Source organism: Lithobates pipiens, unplaced genomic scaffold (genome assembly GCF_037356315.1).
Source record: "Lithobates pipiens isolate NorthernLeopardFrog02 unplaced genomic scaffold, aLitPip1_a1.2 Scaffold_22, whole genome shotgun sequence".
In the NCBI taxonomy this organism is placed as follows: Eukaryota; Metazoa; Chordata; class Amphibia; order Anura; family Ranidae; genus Lithobates; species Lithobates pipiens.
The window spans coordinates 247,875,020-247,900,593 of NW_027507784.1; the positions used below are offsets into that span (position 1 = coordinate 247,875,020).

Consider the following 25,574-nt stretch of genomic DNA (forward strand, 5'->3'; position numbering starts at 1 on the left):
CAATATACTCATGAAATTTTGGTCTTTTCTTAGTTGAACATATATTAAATAAATGTATTGATTTTATCAGTAACATCTGCCGTGGGTGTTTGGTAGTCCTCTGTAAACCAGGTCTAATTCATTTTATTCAAAGTTAGCTTCTCAGTCACAGTTATGCCGCGTACACACAACTGGACTTTTCGAGGGACTAGGTCCGACAGTCTTTCCGACGGACTTTCGGCGGAGTTCCGACGGACTTTCCGAATGAATGGACTTGGCCACACACAATCACACCAAAGTCCGACGGATTCGAACGTGATGACGTACGACTGGACTAGAATAAGGACGTTCATAGCCAGTAGCCAATAGCTGCCCTAGTGTCAGTTTTTGTCCGTCGGACTAGCATACACAAGAACGGATTTCTCGGTCCGGCAGAGTCACGGTCTAAAAATTTAGAATATGTTCTATTTCTAAAGTCAGCTGGATTTTTGGCAAGCAAAGGTCCGATGGAGCCCACACAAGATCGAATTGACCTTTGCTGTCAAAAAGTCTGGTCGTGTGTACGCGGCATTACACTCAGTGCTGTGCGGATGGCTGTCCCTCTGATGTTACACGTGGAGCAGGGCAGGCTAGTACTTCATGTGCATATTGGGCCATCATCAGCCAGTAACAACATATTGACACCCAGTAGTCCATGGAAATGATTGCCTGTAAGTATTTTAGTTACAGCCGTGCTTGACCAGGGCAAGTACTATAAATGAGCTAGGGTAAAAAAAATAAAGAAATGCAAAAAAATGTAACCAGTGTGTGGCTTACGGCACTATCAAAGGTCAGGTTTCTGCCCTTTTTATTTGGTTTCAGGGACCTCTCAATCCATAATTAAAACCTTTTTCCAGGGAGCCTGCCATGTAGCTCCCACTGTTCATTTCCCTGTGACTCCATAGGATCTGAATCTGGTTTGTTCTGTACCTCAGAAACTGCTAGATGTATGTTTCTTTTCATTCCGAATTTAAGTTTGGAAATTTTTTTTTCCAGAAATTCGGATGCATCCAAATTGCCGAATTACAATAGTACCGAATTTTAATGAAGTTCCAAATTTATTCTGCAGCAGGACAACAACCCCAAACAGAGGGTTTGACAAACCCAAAGTGGTTGTAAAGTCTCATGGTTTTTCACCTTAAAGCTGATCTTCAGTCATTTTTTAATCTTTCCATCTATTAAATCTTCTGCCTTTGTTGTTTTAACTTTGGATAGTAAAACATTTTTTTTCTGCCAGTAAATACCTTGTACAGCCCACTTCCTGTTTCTTGTCTGGTCATTAGTCTAGACTTATGACATCATGCAAAGCTCTCTCTTTCACTCTTGTGAGAGTTTGCCAGGAAGGGAGGGGGCGAGTCATAAGAGGGCCAATGAGAGCTGCGGAGCTGGAGGTGTGCCTCTGTGTGTCTGTGTAAATCCAGGAAGTGAACAGGCAGCAGCTTCAGCTGCCCACAGGTAAAATGGTTGCAGCCAGACTCAGTGGAGGGAGATTTCTGCAGCATATTCGGCAAGTACAGAATTACAGTATATATAAAATAATATGCAAAGTGGTTGTAGGGAAGCTTCAGAATGGCAAAGATGGTTTTATTACAAATTATGTGAGCCGACTGCAGTTCCTTTTTAATGCATCAAGATGAAAAACATTCTGTGCTTCAGCTGCCCCCCAAACCCACCCCCCCTCCCTTTTTCTTACCTGAACCAGATCGTTCCAGTGATAAGCATGAGCCCAGCAGCTCCAGCCACTGTTTCGAGTCCTCATTGGATAGATTGGTAGCAGCAGGAACCATTGGCTCCCCTGCTGTCAATCAAAGCCAGTGAAATGGGAGCAGGGGTGGGGCTGAGTCCTGCTGTCTGTGTCAATGGATGGAGCAGCAGGACTCATGAGCGTGCCCACACGGGTACCCCAATGGAAGGCGGCTCTCTGTGGGGGCAACCAATGAAGAGGAGGAGCGCTGCCAGGCACCCCAGAAAAAGAGGATTATACAGATTACTTATATATATATATCAAATAAGTAATCTGTATGATGAAAACCATCCTCTGTTTGAGACAAAAAACTAAAATGGCTACACTGAAACACACTTATCTGCAGGGTGCTGTAAATTCAAAGCTGTTATTTTAAACAAAAAGGGACAAATGCAAACAGAAATTATAAGTAATTTTACTTTTCCAGGCGCTCATAGATAAGTATCTATTATTACATAATTGTAATTACAAAGCTTCTACTCTAAAATTATCCATTATTGCCTGAAAGTCTGGTGATGGTATTAAAAGCTGCCGAGGTCCTCCCATTCTCTTCAAGAGGAACTTTGACTTATGGCTCTCCTATTTTAGACTAAAATTGTATTTGCTTTGGTGCCAGTAACAATTCCTGGGTAACAATTATGGTAACGTTGTGCTGCAGCTGTGTTATTTTCCTGTCACTGAGACATTATTTTATTTCTAAATAAGAATGCTACACAGTTTTTGTTTATCTCTCCCTTGCTTTGTGATAATAGTAGTCATTTGTGGTATTTATTTCTCAGAGAAGAGTATTGCATGTATAAATGCATGTATCTATTGTAACACCAAGGTAAAATATATGCTAAATAATGTACATTTATGATACACTAGCTATGTTTTGTGGCATAAATAAACCATGTCAATGCTTAGTTGTACTTTAACCACTTCAGCTCCAGAAGAATTTACCCCCTTCCAGGCCATTATTTGCGATACCACACTGTGTCACTTTAACTGACAATTGCGCAGTCGTGCGACGTTGTACCCAAACAAAATTGATGTCCTTTTTCCCCATAAATAGAGATTTCTTTTGGTGGTATTTGATCACCTCTGTGGTTTTTATTTTACCTGAAGGGCCTGGTATGGATTTTGAGGGGGACCCCACTCCATTTTTTTTTTTTGCCGAGGGGTTCCCCTTAATATCCATACCAGACCTGGAGTGCCTGGTATGGATTTTAAGGACCGCCTCCTGTATATATACGTTGGTACTTTGAAGAGGGATAACTCGGTAACAGCAGCAGCTGCTGCCACGACCGAGATATCCCTCTTTACAGGAGGCGGTCCTGTTTACAATAATGGTGGTCTCTGCGGCGGGTTCACTGCAAGATCACCATTATCGGCGGCGGGAGAGGTGCCACCCCCTCCTGTCGCTCTCCCGTGCCCTCCGCCACTTACCGGAGCCATCGGTAGCGGCGGAGGTGATCGGTCCTTCTTGTTGCTGGGTATGGAGACGAGTGAGGCTAAGATGGCCCCCACTCGTCTCTATACCATAGAAGGGCAGAAGTGACGTCACTTCTGCCCATACCTCTTAAAGGAACATTTTTTCAATGTCATTTTTTCAAATGACATTTTTTTATTAATTTTTTTATTGCATTTAAGTCCAAATATGAGATCTGAGGACTTTTTGACCCAAGATATCATATTTAAGAGGGCCTGTCATGCTTTTTTCTATTACAAGGGATGTTTACATTCCTTGGAATAGGAATAAAAGTGATCCATTTAAAAAAAAAAAAAAAACTGTGTAAAAATAATTAAAATCAAGTAAAAAAAATAAGAAAAAAAAAAAAAAATTTTAAAACACCCTGTCCTGATGAGCTCACGCGCAGAAGCGAACGCATACATGAGTAGCGCCCGTATATGAAAACGGTAGTCAAACCACACATGTGAGGAATCGCCACGATCGGTAGAGCAAGAACAATAGTTCTAGCTATCGACCTCCTCTATAACGCAAAACATGCAACCTGTAGAATTTTTTTAATGTTGCTTATGTAGATTTTTGAGGGTAAAAGTTTGACACCATTCCGCGAGCACGTGCTATTTTGAAGTGTGACATGTTGGGTATCAATTTACTCGGCGTAACATTATCTTTCACAATATAAAAAAAATTGGGCTAATTTTACTGTTGTCTTATTTTTTTTTCAAAAAAGTGATTTTTTTCCAAAAAAAAGTGCACTTGTAAGACTACTGCGCAACTACAGTGTGACAAAAAAGTATTGCAGTGACCGACATTTTATTCTCTAGGGTGTTAGAAAAAAAAACATATTTTTAAACATGTAAACATTGAGTCTGAAAAAGAGGCCTGGTCCTTAAAGCGGGAGTTCCGCCGTTTTTTGTTTTTAAAAGTCAGCAGCTACAAATACTGCAGCTGCTGACTTTTAAAATATGGTCACTTACCTGCCCAATGCGCCCGCGTTGTCAGCACTCGAAGCCGATCTCTCGATCGGCTCTCGGGTGCTGCTGCCGCCATCTTCGGTATGGGAATCAGGAAGTGAAGCCTTGCGGCTTCACTTCCCTGTTCCCTACTGCGCATGCGCGAGTCGCGCTGCGCAATAAGGATGGTCCCTGCTGTCTCTGGGATCCGTGTGTTTCCCAGCAGACAGTGGGGGCCCCGCAGGAAGTGGCGTAAATATCCGCAGAATCTGCGGCTATCTATGCCCGGAAGTGGGTGTAAATACCTGTATTATACATGTATCTGCACCCCCCTCCCCCCTGAAAGGTGCCAATTGTGGCACCGGAGGGGCGGGTTCCAATGAGCGGAAGTTCCACTTTAGGGTGGAGCTCCGCTTTAAGTAGTTAATATCCATACCAGACCTGAAGGGCCTGGTATGGAAGTTCGGGGGACCCTCACGTATTTTTTTTCTTAATTTTGTTTTTTTTGTTAATGCTAACATGACCTGTGTGCAAATAGCCTTAAAAAAAACATAAAAGTGAACCAGCATAAAAGTCAAGTTGAGAAGTGCGCCTGTTCAACTTATGCAAATGTATTTATGTTGCTTGACATTTACTAAGATTTTGCTGGCACACTGAATCAAAGCATTTGAATGTGCGCAAATGCCACTCGTGCATGCACAGTGCATAAATTGACCTCGTGCAGTTCTAAGTGTATTTGAAGGCGCAGCAGGCTTGTTCACAGAAAGTTACTTTCTCATTCTATTTTGGGCATATTTATTACTTGGACAGTTATAACTATACTTCCTCACATCACCCACATCACCCCCATAATATTATACGAATACGAAAACTTGCACCGCAAATCATGGTGCAAACCATTGGTAAATCAGTCCCAGAGTGTACTTTACCCCCAGTGACTTTCGAGAATATACCCTACACAATTGGATAGATGCCCAAAGTGCACCACTGAACTGGGCACCTTCTTCCATGTGGCATGGTCCTGCCCTATCATACAAAAGTTCTGGGTGGATGTGGTCTCTATGACCAACTCAGTTGGAAGCCTTTCGATTTAGATCCGCTTATCCTCCTACTAGGTATCTGTGACAATGTTACATTGAATACACACAAACAGCTGTTCATTTTCCATGCAACATTCTATGCTAGGAAGGCCATCCTGCTTCATTGGAAGCAATCAGACCTTTCCACAGTTTCACAATGGAGAGCCATGGCCGACTCCATCTTACCACTGTCTTACCACTGTACAAAATCACATATATGAGTTGTAAATGTCCCCAAAAATTTGGGAAGATATGGGGCAACAGGACTAAGAGCTGAGCACCAAGGCGGGCAGAGGGATACATAGAGTGGAGGAAATCAGGGGAACATGAAATAGCATGTGTAGATTAGTTTGCCCTTCTTCAGTGTGACGTGCTTTCTGTCATTCCCCTCCCCCACCCCTTCCACTATTGTCAAACTTTGTAATGGATAGCAATAATAGGTGAATAACTGCTTGATCTACACCCACACAATCTAAAGCTGGTTCTTCTTTGGATCCTTCTCAAACTATTGTAATTGTAACCTTATACCATGCTTCTATAATACTATGACCAGAAAGAATGTTTGTACACTGATCTCTGTGTAAAAAGTATGTATAATGCACTGTAAAATTACACATCATGTTTCTCCTAATGCAGACAAATAATAACTTACCTGTTAAAAAAATAGCCACTGATTACTGTATAAATATCACTGGCAGGGAAGGGGTTAACACTCTGGGCGATTAAGGGGTTAAATGTGTTCCCTAGATGTGTTCTAACTGTGGGGGAAATGCGACTGACTAGAGGTGGAAAGATATTGTTATTCCTACTTAGTAGGAACACACAATCTATCTCCTCTCCCCTGACAGAACCGTGATTTGTGTGTTTACACACACAGATCCCGGGTTCTCACTCTGTCACGAGTGATCGCGAGTACCCCGTCACAAGCGATTGCCTGCTACAGCATCTTACAGCTGGCGCAGGGGAGCCATCCTGCTGCAGTTTGACTGCAGCGGCTGGTCGGGAAGGGGTTAAAGTGGATGTAAACCCACTCTCGTCCTTTCTAAACTACTGCCATAGTAGTTATCTATAAGAATATACATGCCTCCTGCATGTATCCTTACCTGTCAAATGTCTCCCCTCTGTTATGAGAACCGAAAAACTGCAGATTCTCTGTGTGGGTCTGTTGTCTGGAGCTTGATGGGTGGAGTCATGATGTCAGGAGACTCCCCACCCACCTCTACACTCCCCTTGGCCAGGCATCAATATTTCTTACACTGAACTTCTGCTGGTCTTGTGGATTATGCCCCATGATCAGTAGCATCCAGTCAAAACCCAGGAAAGTCACCACATGACTTCAGCATGCCCTATCATGCTGAGGTGTGGAGCAGCCAATCCTGGGAGAGCTGGAGAAGAAAGTAGGAGGGGATCTGAAGTACACAGGATGTACACAGAATGCCTCTGTCACACTCATGCATGAGATATGTAAATCACCTATCACTCACAGTAAGGAGGAGAAACTGACATCTATTTCTCTGTATGACCATTTTTATCTCTCTGAAAAAAGATAAGAGGACTGCTCAGAGCTGGATTAACTCTTCATGACAAGACTGGGCACAGATGACATGAAATCCTATACTGTACAAGGTGCAAGCCTTAATTAAAAAAACATTTTTGAGTTTACATCCACTTTAAAGTATACAGTTTGATCATTGTTTATAACAGCATAAAGCGGGCATTCAGGGATGTCTACCCAAACCTTTAGATGCTTACTCCTGCCCTCTTGGACCCCTAAATTATGCAGTGCAAGTTTTGATACATCCTGATAATGTCATAGACTTGCCTGCCCCTCCCACCTTCTGTGTTTTTCTATTGGCAAGAAAGACAGCTTATTACAGTGATAGTTTAGCAGGAGGACACGAATATGACAGGGAATTAAAAAAAAATTGTGAAACCAAGATTTTGGGGTACTAGAGCAGACATCTGATGTTATGTGCATGCTAGTTTTTTTTAAAAAGGCACAAAAAAACCTTTGAAGCATGGTCCTGTTAGCATTAAGAAGGGTAAAACATTTCTCCTGATACCCGCAAACAATGAAAAACCTCCTGGAAACAACATTGTTCATGTTGTAGATATTGGTAATAGTAACCAGTTCCTTTGGAAAAAATAGAATGTAAATAATGTTATGTCTCATGTGATGACCTTAATGTAAACAGCTTTCTACTGAATTTACTATATTGAGCATTTATGTATTCATACATCATGATCATGTCTCCTCTTTATTATATTCATCCTTTCAAGTGATATTTATCCATCCTTTAGAAGCAGCAATTAATGTACTCAGGGGGTAGCTTAACTTCAGTATTTGGCTATCATAGTGAAGCAGTCCAAAAACAATGGCATGTATGTAGCTTGGTAATAACTTTTTACATGGCAATTAGTTAATTATAATTGAAGTCCAACTTAATGGCAGCATCTATCTCCATACCAGCAAGCATTACCAAGGCTTCACTGGTTCCCTGTTTGGTCACTGTTGTGCTCTGGATTGAAGGAACACAATTTGCAATTCTCCACCTCTTTCTGCCTAAAACTTCAGTAAAAAAATAATAATCCCATAGTTGGTAACACTTAGAGCTGCTTCCAGGTTCACACACTGGAAGGGTACCTCACTCCCTGCTTTACAATTGAATTGCTATGGAGCCTGCGTTAGGGAATTTCTGGCCATCATCAACCAAAATGATCAGTTTTAGAGATTTGCCAACATAATATGTATACAGATTTTATTTTATTTTATTATGAATATGCTTGTAATCAGCCTATCTCTTTACAGGTTCATCAGAAAACAGGGCCTGGACAGGTTGTTTCTAGAATGTGACACACACATGTGGCGTCTTGGGGATAGAAAGATACCAGAAGGCATCACTGTAGATGGAGGCTCTGACTGGTTTCTCTTGAACAGGAAGTTTGTCGAGTATGTGATCTTTTCTAATGATGATCTTGTTACGAAGATGAAGCGATTCTATTCCTACACATTGCTTCCAGCTGAGGTATGTTGTATTTATAAATACTAGGTATACATTTTGTTGTTTTAACTTGAAAACCATGGAGACTGTTGCTTAGTTGGAGGGCACTGCTCATTTGTTTACACTGAAATACATGGGAGGAGGTACAGTAATTCCAGAAGTGGGGTTTAAATAACTACAGATTCACATTGCGGATTGACACTTGCCACGTCACCTGCCACACATTGCTGATTGTCACTTGCCACGTAGTCTGCCACACATTGCGGATTGTCACTTGCCACGTCACCTGCCACACATTGCTGATTGTCACTTGCCACGTAGCCTGCCACACATTGCGGATTGTCACTTGCCTCGCCACCTGTCACTGCTCATTTGTTTACACTGAAATACATGGGAGGAGGTACAGTAATTCCAGAAGTGGGGTTTAAATAACTACAGATTCACATTGCGGATTGACACTTGCCACGTCACCTGCCACACATTGCGGATTGCCACTTGCCACGTCGCCTGCCACACATTGCGGATTGTCACTTGCCACGTCGCCTGCCACACATTGCGGATTGCCACTTGCCACGTCACCTGCCACACATTGCGGATTGCCATGTAGCCTGCCACACATTGCGGATTGCCACTTGCCAGGTAGCCTGCCACACATTGCAGATTGTCACCTACTGTGTCACTTTTCTGCTAAGGTGTTCTTTTGTTGAGTCCAGAGTGAAGATAGGCAGCAGAGAGATGATGTAATCTCTCTGCTGCACACAGCTTCCCGCACAGTGAGGGCGGAACTGGAGGGATGCAGGGCAGTGAGAGATGATGTCATCTCTCTGCTCCCCTGCCCGCTGGCTTCCTGATTGGCCAGCAGCCCTCCTAAGCCGCCCAGCTGCCCCCCCTCACCCATCCACTCAGTGCAGTCACCCGCGGAACCGGCTGCGCTGGCACCCACGGAACCAGCCACGGGTACCCGTGGAACCGGCCGCGTTGGTACCCGCGGAACTGGCCACGTGTACCTGCGGAACCGGCCGCGATTGTACCCGTGGAACCGGCCGGGCTGTTACCCGCGGAACCGGCCGCGTTGGCACCCGCTGGCCATATTCTCAGAGGGGGAAATTGCCCCATTGCCCCCCCTGGATCCGCCGCTGATCTGCCTAAGTCTTCAATATGCAAACATACCCCCATGAAAACTCAAACCTGATTTTTCAGTTGCCAGTATGAGTCATGCCTTTTGTTGGGGTGATGTCAACAAATTGGCATGATTTCCAACATCCCAATATCTCTAGAATGTGTTTGTTCTAATTGTGCTGCAGAATAAGCACTGTGATATGTATTAATGGCTAAGAAGACAAGGCAGATTTTCATGTCTCTAAGGTACCAAAAAATGCCAGGAGCTGCTTTTTTCTGCATCTCATAGATAATAATGATTAATGATCATTTCAATCACGGAAGGTCTGTGCTCTATGTTAAACTGTAGAGAGTATTTATTTATAACAAATATATATTTTTAGACATGACCATTGCTTCCCCAAATTTTTTTTCTAAAATAACTTATACCAATAAATAATTATATAGGTCATATAAAACAGAAAGCAATGGCTTAATAGCACAGATGGAGCAAAACAAGCTTTGTTTTTCTTTATGCATTGTTAGAGTTCCACTATTGTTATGCACATTGGTCTGCAAAAGATTTATTGTGTCATCTCACTGTCAGTGAGAATGCATCTCCGTCTCCATCCCTTTTGATAACAAGATTAGAAAACCCATAAATGTAATATATCACATATATTTAATCAAGCAACGTTATTTAAGGATCCCCTAAGCAAGTGAGTTCCATACTTTTGTTTGTTTGTACACTGGGTAACAGACCAGTATTCTACTAATGTAGAATTGTTTGACTGCTGCTGACAAATCATTCCAACAAAGAATATTTTTTTCCAAGATATAAAAAAAAAAAAAAAAAGTAAAGTCTTAAACTGCATTATCTGTACATAAGCACTTATTATTGCTAACAGGCATGTATATATACAGTATATGTATATACAGCATCTCGCAAAAGTGAGTACACCCCTCACATTTTTGTAAATATTTTATTATCTCTTTTCATGTGACAACACTGAAGAAACAACACTTTACTGCAATATAAAGTAGTGAGTGTACAGCTTGTATAACAGTGTAAATTTGCTGTCCCCTCAAAATAACTCAACACACAGCCATTCATTTCTAAACCGCTGGCAACAAAAGTGAGTACACCCCTAAGTGAAAATGTCCACATTTTCCAGCAATGCCTTATCCCTCTTGGGCATATAGCTCACCAGAGCTTCACAGGTTGCCACTGGAGTCCTCTTCCACTCCTCTATGATGACATCACAGAGCTTGCGCTCCTCCACCTTCTGTTTGAGGTAGCTCCATAGATGCTCAATAGGGTTTAGGCCTAAAACATGCTTGGCCAGCCCATCACCTTTACCCTCAGCTTCTAGGCAGTGGTCATCTTGGAGGTGTGTTTGGGGTCGTTATCATGTTCCAATACTGCCCTGCGGCCCAGTCTCTGAAGGGAGGAGATCATGCTCTGCTTCATTATGTCACAGTACATGTTGGCATTCATGGTTCCCTCAATGAACTCAAGCTCCCCAGTGCCAGCAGCACTTATGCAGACCATGACACTCCCACCACCATGCTTGACTTTAGGCAAGACACACTTGTCTTTCTTCTCCTCACCTGGTTGCCGCCACACACGCTTGACACCATCTGAACCAGATAAGTTTATCTTGGTCTCACCAGACCATGGCTGCAGTAATCCATAGCTTTAGTCTGCTTGTCTTGAGCAAACTGCAGGCTTTCTTGTGCACAATCTTTAGAAGAGGCTTCCTTCTGGGACAACAGCTATGCAGACCAATTTGATGCAGTGTGCGTCATATAGTCTGAGCACTGACAGGCTGAACCCCCACCCATTCAACCTCTGCAGCAATGCTGGTAGCACTCATAAGTCTATTTCCCAAAGACAACCTCTGGATATGACGCTGAGCATGTGCACTCAGCTTCTTTCATCGACCATGGAGAGGCCTGTTCTGAGTGGAACCTGTTCTGTTAAACCGCTGTATGGTCTTGAACACCATGATGCAGCTCAGTTTCAGGGTCTGGGCAATCTTCTTTTAGGCTGGGTTCCCACCGCTGCTGCTGGGAGACCCGGATGTGATTCGCACCGCACTGCAGTGCAAATCACATCCGATCTCTGTGCGATGCGAGTTCAGCCATACAGATAGTATGGCTGAATTCGCATCGCACCCGCCGCAAACTCGCATGGGACCCTTTTTTGGTCCGCAGCAGAATCGGATCGCATGGGTGTTCACACCATGCGATCCGATTCCTGTCCGAGTTTGCAGATCGCACTGCGATATGCAAACTGATCTGGGGGTGTCATTAAGGTTTCACTGACACTCCCAGCAGTCCGCATAGGGCAGTGTGAACTGCCGGCGGGAGGCATGCGATGCGAGAACCCGCCGCGGATTCGCGGTGTTCCCGCATCGCTTCAGTGTGAACCCAGCCTTAGTCTAGGCCATTTTTATGTGGAGCAGCAATTATTTTTTCAGATCCTCAGAGAGTTCTTTGCCATGAGGTGGCATGTTGAACTTCCAGTGACCAGTATGAGACAGTGACAGCAATAACACCAAATTTAACACACCTGCTTCCCATTCACACCTGAGACCTTGTAACACTAACGAGTTACATGACACCGGGGAGGGAAAATGGCTAATTGGGCCCAATTTGTACGTTTTCACTTAAGAGTGTACTCACTTTTGTTGCCAGAGGTTTAGACATTAATGGCTGTGTGTTGAGTTATTTTGAGGGGACAGCAAATTTATATTGTTATACAAGCTGTACACTCACTACTTTACATTGTAGCAAAGTGTAATTTCTTCAGTATTGTCACATAAAAAGATATAATAAAATATTTACAAAAATGTGAGGGGTGTACTCACCTTTGTGAGATACTGTGTCTATGTATGTACATATATAGTGGACAGTTGTTTATTTCACAGTCTATATTAGAAAATATGGTTTTATTAAAAACAGTGCGTCAATGACATTCTTTTATGACCTTAAAATTGTGAAAATATAAAAAATGATATTGTTTGAGCAAATTAGTCATAGACTATCTAGGTTTCAGTGATCTCTGGGCAAAAGAACACTATGGAAGATTCAATAATAATTTTTACTACTGTAATAAAGGTTCCAATTTACCACTATGGGTTTAGCGAGAGCTATAAACTGATATTTACTTCCTTTAATAATGACAGAGTGACATCACAACTGCACAGCCCTTCATATGCCTACAAGTCCCCTGCCACACTAAATTATATTCTACATTATGTTGTTACTAGTTTTATTGTTATACATTTAGTTTAAGCAGCTGCAGCATTATTATGAATATCACAGGGTGTGAAATTTTTTACTCAAGTTTTTTTCTCCACGGTTTCATTCTTTAAATCTAGGCCATTGCACATCTCACAGACTGCTGGTTGTCATAATTCGACTGGTTGAATGCAACACACATGTTAAATAATCCATTTTAATTCCATTTCAGTTGCAATCACCTTTTCCTCTCAATTCCAATAACCTTTTTGTCCATTATCTTGCAGAGAATTTCTGTATCATTATGAAAGGACACAGGGCAATGGATAATTGGGGAGTTTTGCTGCACTCGAGTGAGAATGCATGCCTTTATCATTTTAACCAGCCAATTCAAGCATAAAACACATATTCACTGGGTTGTCACGTTGCATTAAAGAATGGCAGGGAGATTATTTGGAAGAGTACACTAGTGTTAATACCATGCTATTTATATAGAGATCCTGATATTTCCCCCTTGTAATTGCATTGCCTCTGTTATGTCTCATTCATTTAATTTATTACAAATGTGTATACAATTTTTTCATATAAGAAATCTTTCTAATAATTAATCAGATATAATGCAGGCTGGCCATACATAACTCGAGTGTTCCTTGGGGTGTGACTAATTTGGATACTGCTAATGGTCATCATGTAGTAGCTGTGAAAAACCATAGCCATTTCCAGAATGGTCAACACAAACTCAGACTACAGAGTAAACCCCTAACTTTACAAGCATTGGGTGTAATATAAGCAAACATTGTGGTAGCAAATTGCATTTGGTTGCTGGATACCTATGCTTGCTTCTAAATTCACATTGGTACCCTAAATAAAAAAAAAAAAAACTTAAATGTTAGGAGTACTCAGGTACCCAAGAAAAGTTTATATTCAGTGTTCTGGATGGGATAGCACCCCAGAACATGCATTATCATATAAATGAACCCTGCAGCAGGGTTTAGTGTTTTGGTATTAGCCCAGTTTCCAGGGAGAAGTAACCACCTCAAATCCTACTTTCTGCAATTTCTTCCTTTTCAGGTCATTTTTCAGTTTTTAGTGCTGTGATAGTTTGATAATTTTTTTTTTTTTTTTTAAGTAATTTTTATTGAGTATTTCTCAAAATCAAAACATAACAATACAGAAATGCATGAAGAGATAGAACAAGAAGAGCGGATGCAACCGCTGCATGAAATACAGAGATGATGAACAGCACACTTATAGCAACTATTTTCCTAATTAGCACAATAGGATTCCTCAGAGTAAACAGTTTACAGAAAAACCCTCTATTTCCACCAGTTATCAGGAAAGCGAAAATATTTGCACAAACAATGAGCATTGATAATGATGTAGAAAAGAAAGAAAAAAAAAAGGGGGGGGGGAGATGCAGGGGAAGGAGTGATAACCCATCTTATCAAATTAAGGGATCACTGATCTGTATTCAGTAGAGTTGCGGAAGTGTAACCAACATGACCAAGTGTTAGTGTACTTATAGGGGGTATCTTTCGATTGATGGATCAGTTCCTCCATTTCTGCTGTTTTATTTATTCTACGGAACCAGTCTCGTAGCGTCGGTGGATCTGAGGATTTCCATTTGGCAGGTATGCATAAGTTGGCTGCCATGAGGAGATGCATGGTTAGAGATCCCAAATAAGACCGCTTGGATCGTGTTGAAGCGTGTAACAATAGTTGTGTAGGGGTAAAGTCTAGTGAGAAGGTGGTGATCACTTGAGTAAGGCGATGCACCTCCTTCCAGAATAATTGAAGAGAAGGGCAAGACCACCAGATATGTTCGAGAGTGCCTAGGTCAGTTTTGCATCTCCAGCATAAGGGAGTGGTAGATGGGAATGTACGGTGTAATACGGATGGTGTTTTGTACCATCTAGATAGTAACTTGTACATGTTTTCTTGGGCAGTCACGTTTAAAGAGCCCTTGTGAGCTATGGTATAAACTTTTTCCCAGTCTTCGTCCGTTAAGTCAGCGTGTAGGTCTTTTTGCCACTTCCTATTGGTCCAATGGTTGAATTTAGAATGGTGAGGAAAAAGCAGGTTGTAGGAAAATGATATTAAGTGTCTTTGTGGTTCATTACTTGTGCATATATCTTCATATGGGGTCAGATTTCTGGACCCTTCTACTTTAAGGGCTGTGGACATGAGGAAGTGTCTGATTTGGTTGTATGACCACAGGGAGAGCTGGTCAGTTTTCAGTTTTTTTGTAAGAGCTCGATAGGATAGGAGTTGGTTATTTTCATAAAAAGTGTTTGGTCAGGACTGAGGAGTGAGGCCAGAATCTGGTTAAAAACGAGGAATTCATGCCTGGGGGGAAATCAGGATTAAGTTTAACTGGTGTCATAGGTCCCAAAGGCGTAGAAATACGGTAGTGAGTGCACGTGTGATGAAACGCTGCAAGTGTTGGAGCAATTATCGGATGGGATGAGTAGACTGGGGGGACAGATTTAGGGCGTAACCACGGGGTTTGGGCTAGAGGGATCCGGTCGAGAGACGTCTCAAGTTGGACCCAGTCTTTTGTAGAGTGGTGGACATTCCAATCAATGATCCTAGTTAGATGGTAGTTTGATACATTTTATATAATTTGGGACAAATAAAGCATTCTTCAGGTGGTATTTAATAACCACAATTTCTTTATTTTTTAATATACAGAGTAAAAAAAAAAACATTTTGGAAAAAAAAAGAAAAGTGCTGCTTACTTTCTGTTATAAACATCATATCAAATAAGTAAGCTTTCTTCATAATTTTAGGCCAACATATATTCTGCTACATTTCTTTGGTAAAACAAAAACAAAACAAATAAGTGTTATTTATTTTGTGTGAAAGTTATAGAGTCTACAAACTATGACTATGTATATTTGAAAATTATGATTTTTTTTTTTTTAACACACATTTGTCTTCTAATAAGATATTTCCTACACACAGCATGGGCATACTTAAAATTTTCCACAAAACACATTCTGCTACTCTTCCTGAGTATGGGAATACAACATCTGTGAGACCTTTTCACAGCTTAGCTACATAGAGGGGCCCAAAATCCAAGGAGCACCTTCAAGCTTACAAGGAGCATACAACATAAATACACATCTGATTTCTTGACTACCTCTCTTATACTTGGAAGACATGAAGTGGTAGGAAAACAGCAACATGACTACATTTGGAAAGCAGATCCACACTCTTGGTACTGACTATTGATCAGCAAACTAGAAAATATCAAACACTGGTGTTGGCTATGGTCAGCAAAATTGAAAACACTGTCACTTGCTGAAATCTGAACAGGGATCAGTGGCATTTATTGTCATCAGCAAATTGGAAACACTGATACTGGATGTGATCAGCAAACTGGAAGCACTGGTGCTTGCTATAATCAGCAACACTGGCACTGACTGTGACTAGAAAAATTGAAAAACTGTGTGTATAAGGGGCACTATGAGTTTAACTGTCAAATCAGCATTTCTTTCTTCCCTTTTACAGCAACTCTGTGTATGTGTGAGGGGAAGGAGAGAGCTGGCTGCTGATAACAGCCACTTGTGATTGCTGTCATTGGTCACAGCAATCACAAGGTACAGAAGCAATCTGATTGGCTCTGCTTTTTATGCCTGTGATCAGCATTGTGCATTGACAGTGTAATGACAAGCATTATTTACAGTTTTGATCACTGTGATTAGACAAAGCTTTGTGCCTTTTTGTTTGATCTGCACTGTCCATTGACTGTGTGTTCATAGCTTCTCTGCATGTATGCACACACAACAAATAAAAGATGTTTAAAAATTGGAAGTTTCCCTTCTGCCATTTAACTACAGTGGCCAGAAGTAGGGTGCTTGAAGCATGGAGAAGATTTCTATGCTTGTATTTCGTCTGAAGTGGAAACCATAATTTTAGATATGCAAACAAATATTGTTTTTGTTTTATTTATTTACTTATTTAGTCCCAATAAGCGAGTCATGTGACATGTATAAAGTCCTCCAGTGGATAGTGAAACCTTGGAAATTCCTCCAATGGAAATGAACAAACAGAAAAGGTTGGTGAAAATCCTGTGACTTTAAGGACGGACAAAGCGAACCCACCACCACAAAGAGTTCACGCTTACCAGCTGCCCAAGCTTTAACACTTGTGGCTAATACCACAAGGGTTCGGCAGGCCCTATTCTATGATACAGTAAATCATAGCATGATGGGAAATTTAAGTTTTCTGGATGTCCCAGGAAGTCAGGGCTTCCAAAGTATTTTAAAAAAGAGTCAGTAAGCATGTTCAGTTTCTAAGCTGGTAAACACAAGCCATACCTCTGACCACCTCCAGGATTAACGGTTTACAGCACTATATGGTTCAACCAGACATCTGAAGTCCCTGGAAAAAAGGGCTGGGTATTAGCTGCAAGTGTTAAAGCTTGTGCAGCTGGTGGATTCACTTTGTCCGTCCTTAACCACTTCAGCCCCGGAAGATTTGGCTGCTCAATGACCAGGCCATTTTTTGTGATACACATTGCACCGCTTTAACTGACAATTGTGCAGTCATGCGATGCTGTACCCAAACAAAATTGAAGTCCTTTTTTCCCCACAAATAGAGATTTCTTTTGGTGGTATTTGATCGCCTCTGCGTGTTTTATTTTTTACGCTATAAACAAAATAAGGGCGACAATTTTGAAAAAAAAAACACTACTCAACACTACACAAATATCCCACATTTTTTATTAACCACTTCCCACCCGGCCAATGCATATATACGGCCGGGTGGGAGCCGTCTACTCCTGATAGGACGTTCAGGAACGTCCTTCAGGAGTAGCGGGATCGCGCGCGCGCGCGCAGCGGCACGATCCCGATGTGCTCGTGTCACCCGGACACGGCACATCTCAGATCGGCAGGAGGGCTCTGTGATTGGCCCTCCTGATCACATGACGGCCGTGTCCAATCACGGCCGTCATGTGATGTAAACAAACAGCCGGTTGCTAGGCAATCGGCTCTCCTCTCCTCACACGGAAGTCACCGCTGAGGAGAGGAGAGCAGAACGCTGCAGCCGGCTGATGATCAGTGAGTATGGGCTGCTTTTTACAGCTTTTTACTCACTGATCATCAGTGTAGTGTAAACACACAACACACCACACAGTACAAACACAGTCCCCACATATGTCCCCAAAACACAGATGTCCCCAAAACATACATGTCCCCAAATAATAAAAACACATGTCCCTAATAATAAAAACATGTCCCCCACATATGTCCCACTAAAATCACATGTCCCAATGATTATCTGCACACATATGTACGTGATCACCTGCACACATATGTACATGATCATTTGCGTACATATGTCCGTGATCACACAAACCAATTATTATACACTTAACGGAATTTTTTTTACCAAAAACATGTAGCAGAATACATTTTGGCTTAAATTTATGACAAAATGTGATTTTATTGGATTTCTTTTCAAATAGAAAAAAGAAAATATTGTTTTTTTTCCAAATTTCCGCTATTTTTGCGCTTATATCGCAAAAAAAAAAAACGGAGTCGTGAATAAATAACACCAAAATAAAGCTCTATTTGTGCGAACAAAATGATAACAATTTCATTTGGGTACAGTGTAGCATGACCGCGCAATTGTCACTGAAAGCGCTAGAGCGCTGAAAGCTGAAAATTGGGCTGGGAAGGAAGGGGGTGAAAGTGCCCTGTATTGTAGTGGTTAAAAAAACAAGTGTAGGCCAATATGTATTCTTCTACATATTTTTGGCATTTTAATTATTTTTTGTTTCTAGTAATGGCGGCGATCTGCAATTTTGTATTGGGACTGCGATATTGCGGCACCACTTTTGACACATTTTTGGGACCATTGACAATTACTGTATAAAAGTCACTGGCAGGGAAGGGGTTAACACTAGGGGCGATCAAGGTGTTAACTGTGCTCCCTATGTGTGTTCTAACTGAAGAGGGGAGGGGACTGTCTAGGAGGAGAGAGAGATCAGTGTTCATACATAGTATGAACACACAATCTGTCTCTACACCCCTGAGAGAACAACTGGACAGCCAAGAGTTGGTACCAGCAGCTGAAACTAGGCAGTGGCATTGGCTATAAGGGAGGAATCTTAGATGGGTTGGATAAAAACACTGATGGAGAAAACCCAGTGTGCCCACTTGACAAGAAACGTGAGCCCCCTTTAGAAGGGCTGAGGAGCAGGGTGAAAGCTGCAACCTTTTCTTCACCAGAGCTCAAAATGAGGGAGATGGATTTGGTTTCAGTCAATGTCCAGGTTGCAGCTCTCCAACTCACCTTAGCATGTAGCTACTGGGAACTAAGAGTGGGTTGCTGGCGAAAGTCCTTAGCAGCTCTGGGGCACATGATTCACCAGTCAGTGGATAACATAGGCAGGCAGGCAGGCAGAGTGCACAAACATACAGGGCACAGGGAATGGGTAGAGGAGCACCGAATCATGTGTAGGATCATAGATGAAGGATGTGGACAACAAAAAGTGTCTTGCAGTGATGGAGTGCTGGATAAAGTAGACTTTAGGTTAACAGCAGAAATACATGGAAAAACACAGAGGCACAGAGGAAGAACACGGGCTGGGAGTGCACAGTTGCAGATAATGAGGGGCTGACCAAGACTTACAGGAAAAAACATTGGGGCAGACGAGCAGGAACTGACTGAAATGCAGAGAATGAAGCAAGGGAGGGTACTGGCAGGAAGGTACAGGATACCTGAGGTAGGAAACAGACCATGAAACACAAAGAACGCAAGCACAGGCAGGAGTACACAAGACTATAAACCAAAGACAATAGGAATCCTGGGATACAATGCACAAAGAGAAAACATTAGCTTAATCACTGGGAAAAACAGGGGGTCTACCTGCTGGCATGTAGACACATTGCTCTACCACTGAGCAATCCACATGCTAGCCTTTTAAAACCATTCACTCCCATAATTAGCTGAAAGCAGATGGCATCTCACATAGAGAACAACTTAGTGCTGGAGTGTGGAACAGGTGAACGTGAGATGTTACTAGTTTCTAAGTTATAAAACAATGCTCTAAAAGAACTGGTTTATCCCTAAGATCAAAGTAAATTGTTAGCTAAAAAAATTCTCACATTGACTGAAGTAGCTTATCCCCATGCTATTCCAGGTCTGACCATGTTTTCTTCTTTTAAAGGTGAAAATGCTAGTGTGTGTTTTTTAAGTGTCCTCTAGCAGTGTCTGCTGCTATTTTCTAAGCTTGGAGTGGGGAGGATTCTTGATATTGGAAAATAAGATCATACAATGATTTATATAGTGACAGCTTAAAGTATCTTGTTTTTTTTCCCACCAAAATATAATATTTATTATAACAGAGTTACTTCTTTAGAGTAGCTCAGTGTACATACAGTATATGAATGGACTAAAAAACTAACATACATACTGTATATTGTGAATATTAGCTGGCAGGATTTTTGAAGTATATATATGTCACTTGGTTTTCTCACTTACACATAGTGAGAGCTCCACGGTGCGTGTGTCATATGAAGTAAACAAACTTTTTGTTTTCTTGGATCTTCTGGTGTGGGACCTGGGGCCCCAAAGCTTTTTTGCCTGTCGACCAGACCTGATGAATTAGTCTCAGTTGTCCACAGGCCTTCTCTTATGTAGCATGACTAATGCTCAGGACTCTCTCTCACTCACTCTGTTGTGACAACCTGCTGCTAAGTGAAAAGTCTAACTGCTGACAGCACACTAAAAAGGTACAAAAACTGTCTTTGTGCTTTTGGGAACCCATTAGCAAAACCACATTGATCCGAAACTGACATATAAATATAGTTAGTGGCTTGACCAAGCAGATGTTATGTTTTATAATGCTATGGACTTTCTGTACAGATGTATAGGTAAACTCAACCATCAAAATCAAACAAAATTAATTAGGGAGAATAGTGGGTGAGGCCTTGTGCATTGGGAAGATCATGTATTTTATCCAGTTGGAGAATCTGGAGATGCTGTGCCAATGTCATGTCATAATGGTAACCTGATGACAGTAATATGTGTGTGTTCAGGGGCCAGTAGCAATATGCCCAGACCTCCCTTGCTAGTACAGAGGCTGCCTGCCACAGTCATAGTTCCATGCTCACCAACAACACAGGCTCAGTCTACTAGATGTCTTCTTGTGGATTTATTTGCAAAAACTTAAACAGGAGGGGATTTAAGGGTTCAGATATTCCAATCATAAGCAAAAATCAACAGGAGGACAAACTTCTTAAAAAATCCTCTTGACACAGCTTTGACTAGAGATAATTGGAAATGCCCATTCACTGTAAGAGCAAACCCAGACTATCCAGTAACCTCTGGCATCAAATTTCCTCTGGCACATGCACACAAAGTCCAGGACCAGGTCTTATTACTCCAAATCTCCTAGGGCAGCTGTCTGCCACCCAGCTTCCACACAAACTCTTCAGTGAGGAAGACAAAGATCATTCTCCAGACAAGACTCCAAGATGATGCCCTCCAGCAAAAAACATTTTATCAGGTCCTCAGCGGCTAACACAGCAAATCCAATACACAGACTGGATCCCATGGGCAGCAGCCCCAGGACAAGAACACTCTGAACAGGCCTCCCAAACATGTATCAACTCTCCAGCCACCTTCTGGGCACCCCTTTCCTAGGAATTTGCTAGGTTGTATAAATATATTTATAAATCAGTTGTTGGTCCTCCCATTCTATGTTCTGGAAGCTTCTTTGAGAGACAGACAGGAACAATCAACCATTGACCTTCGGAGAACCTGATCAGACCAAAAAACAGATCATCACTCCACTGAGTACAGAGAAGCCAAAAGCTAAATTTAGCCTGACTAGTGCAGGGCATTACATATGTTATTGGCATAGAACTGTATTTCCTTTTTTCTATGCAGCACATGGAAGAACCTCTGTATTTCGATCTGAGCAAAAACAAATTGCAATAGGCTCAGTTGTATTTGAATAAAGTATAGGAGGAGGAAAAACTCTGTCTGATAACTTTATAGTGGTAACACTCAAGTAAAGAATATTGCCAGCAGATATTGCATAATCATGTACTGGGAACAAACAGAAAGAACAGAAGATCCATACAAACTTGGAAAAAAAATGTATCTGATTTTATTCAACAATATCTTATATGTTATAATTTTTGGCCCTCAAGTTTTGTGGTGATGTCACAACATGTAGAGCTGTTGCTAAGTAAGAAGGCAAGTAGCTTAAAACATATCTCACTTCTAATATCATTTTAGCTAGTTTAGAGTGTTTTTGACCTGACAAGTGCATACTGCAGTAAAAAGGATTGTTGCATATATGCACTGGTGAAAAAAATATTTTTTAGTCATACAGTAAATTATCTGATTTCTGGGCAGGCAACCTCTGCGCCTCATAGGATCTCCACAGTCTCATTGACTTGTAGTATAATGTAACAGCAATGTAAATTGTTGGGACTGGAGGACCTCAGTTATGAGGAATGACTACAAGCATTAAACATATTTTCCCTGCAGAAGAGATGCTTTAGAGTAGATATGATAGCCATATACAAATACCTTAATGGTGATTCTAGCATAGGGAGGAAATTATGCAGTCTCAGGGAGCTCACAAAGACACATGACCACTCAATGAAATTGAAGGAAAAGCAATTCAACCTTAAAATGCATAGGGGGTTCTTTACTGTCAATGTGGTAAGGATGTGAAACTTACTTCCACAATCAGTGGTGTCTTCAGGAAGTTTTAATAGTTTTAAAATACTCTTAGATGGGTATCTTAGAAAACGCAATATACAGGGATATGGGAAATGGTAGCGACATGGACACACACACCCACACAGGTTGAAGTGAATGGACTAATTCAACCTTACCAACTTTGTAACCATGTAAGTTGAAGAGCCACACCACTGCTAGAAGAGAACTAAGCAAGGGGAGAAGGTGGATTTGATTGTCCTTTCAACACTGGGCCCCTCAGTTGCAAAGTCACTCTTTGAGAATCAACATATAGTGATCTACTACATTAAGTGATGTACTTAATATACCTGATAATATAGTACAAACAAAATAATCTAGTGCTGATGGTATTTTTTAGAGGTACATCAAAACAAATAGATGAATCAAAAATTTTTTTTTTGTGTACGTATCAAACAACAAAACTTCTTTATTTTACACAACCTTTAAAAACACAAGCTGGTTTTCTGTGGACAATCAATAGTTTTATTTGCAAATCTTGACCAAAAACACTTGTTAGATTTTCTCAATGTGCCCATTGAATACACAAATAAAGGGCATCATAAAACTCTACATGTTTCATGAACATTTATTCACTTTCTCTGAAGTAAATACTACTGACACGGTATCTGCAGAAGATCAGCTTTAAAAAAATTGTTGTAAAATAATTATAACACTTCCAAATGGTAACAGCCAATGGGTGTCTGCCCCAGGAGTTATGGGTAAGACCAACAGCACCCCAGCAAGACAACCAAACAACAACAGCAGATAATGCACAGATGGAGATTAATTGCAGCATTTGTGTCTCAGATTTGCAAGGCTGTAAGCTGGTCTTGTGTTCACACGTTTGTTAAATTTTACCAGGCAGATTTTTAGGTCTCTTTTGATGCCAGTTTGAGGCGTAAGGCATCACAAGCTGCTCTGGTCTGTTGAACCATTCTTGACCGGTTGTTACCTTGGGTCTATTGGAACTTGTTTCCTGTATTGCTCACCTCACAGTTGGGCTGGTTTTGAATGTCTCATGGTTAAAGATTAAAGATTATTTCCTGTACGTAAAGTGTCTTGTACTGTACAACTAAGAAACTAGGATTTTTGACTTCCAGTAAAATCCATTTCTTGGATTAAATAACAGGACAGGAAGCCCCTACCCTCTATTTTTTTTTTTTTTTTTTAAGTATTCAGATTGCAGTTGTCAATTTTGTAACGCAAAGGTATGAATAGTTAATTTAGTGTGAGCTACTTCATATGTGTTGAGCTTGTCATCATCATAAATCTTTCCCAAACCTTAAGGCTGGGTTCACATTGAAGCACGGAGTGGCTCACAGCAGGGAATCCGGTGAATTTTGACCTGAAATGGATCAGAAGATGCACAGGACCCCTGTGCAATTTGCACTGGAGCCGCTCTGGAGATGTGTGAACCAGCTCCATAGAGAGCTGGTCACAATCTCCTGACATGTGAATTGGTTGCACAATAGTGTGAACCCAGCCTAAAAGTCTATGCTTTGAGATCTTCATGGCTGTATTGGTAAATCGCATAGCTTAACTCCATTCATAAACACTTATAGGTACATGGTCATTGCCTGTAAAATATCATGTTCCATATTCTTTCACCATTTGTTTTTATCACCCATTATATGACCTTGATGCCTCACCTAGTGTAAGGCTGAGAGCTTTAGAGCTCTGTTAGTATTTTAGCCTACACTTGTATGAAGATGAAAGATTCAGAATAAATAGCATGGATACCTTGAAGACCGTGCAGTGCAGATAGAACATAATGTTTTAAAAAGCAACTCACTCTGTAGCATAGCAACCTTATATAGAACATTCACTTCAGGATCAATTAAGTTAAACCATTTTATCTTTTTAAGCAGCTAGTATGAACACTTTAAAAGAAGCAATTTCATGTTTTGTATGACCATCTAAGGTGAAGGCTATAACATTTGTAGTAATCCTATTTTCTGCAAAGGATTTTATCGTCTACACATTGTAATGTAGAGGGATTCAGTGCTGTTTCTTTAATGCTGGAATCCAAGAAGAGGGGCTGAAAATAATTGTCTCTGTATATTACCCCTATGTTAGAGAATTGTAATTTTCCTCTAATCATTCAATTTATGCGTATGAGGAGAACCGATAAGTAAAAACTGTTATTTTCTGTTAGGATAAAATATATACAGTACATACCTCTGCAACTTTGTCTTTTTATTGTGATGGAGATTCTGACCCTCTCCTAGCATATATTTTTTCATTGAAAGATTTAAGAGTTTAAGATAATGCAAAGCTGTGTCCTAAGATGGCTTTTTCACGCTCTAGGAGAAACGTAAAGCAGAACTTAACTGAAATGGACCCCCACAGCTCTCGCCATCTTAATTGGTCAGTCAGGGCTCCCACACATTCACAGAGCTCAGCTTTTTCCTAGCACACCTCTACATGATTAGTAAGAAAATGCTAGTAGGCAGGGTAGAAGCATTTATAGCAGAAGAGGCACAGAAAGGGGAATTGATTAAGACTGGAGCATGTGTATATAGCAATTGATAATCATCTAGCTTTAATTTTAACCACCTCAATACCAGGCACTTAAACACCTTCCTGCCCAGACCAATTTTGAGCTTTCTGCGCTGTCGCAATTTGAATGACAATTGCGCAGTCATGCTACAGTGTACCCAAATGACATTTTTATCATTTTTTCCCCACAAATAGAACTTTCTTTCAGTGGTATTTGATCACTCCTACAGTTTTTATTTTTTGCTAAACAAATAAAAAAAACAGAACATTTTGAAAAAAATATGTTTTTTTTTGTTTCAGTTTCAAAACATTGTAAATAAGTAAGTTTTCTCCTTTACTGATGGGCACTGGTGGGGCGGCACTGACGGGCACTGATAAGGCAGCACTGATGAGGTGGCACCAATGAAGTGGCACTGATGAGGTGGCATTGATGGGCACTGATATGTGGCACTGATATGCGGCACTGATGGGCACTGATAGGTGGCACTGATGGGCACTGATAGGTGGCACTGATGGGCGACACAGATTGACACTGATAGGTGGCACAAATTGGCATGGATAGGTGGCACGGATTGGCATGGATAGGCGGCACGAATGGGCATGGATAGGCGGCACAAATGGGCATGGCTAGGTGGCACAGATGAGCATGGATGGGCACTGATAGGCGGCATGGGTGGGCACTGATAGTTGGCATGGATCAGCACTGATAGTTGGCATGAATGGGCACTGATAGGTGGCACAGGTGGGCACTGATAG

General features: G+C 41.3%; 1 protein-coding gene across 1 annotated transcript in view; it reads left to right on the forward strand.

The window, feature by feature from the left end:
* XYLT1 (xylosyltransferase 1) overlaps nucleotides 1-25,574 on the forward strand; it is a 521,214-nt gene that overhangs the window by 394,494 nt on the left and 101,146 nt on the right. Inside the window, exon 6 of the mRNA XM_077448934.1 lies at nucleotides 8,054-8,270. Within this exon, the coding sequence (XP_077305060.1) occupies nucleotides 8,054-8,270 (217 nt within the window). The remainder of the gene's footprint in view (nucleotides 1-8,053; nucleotides 8,271-25,574) is intronic.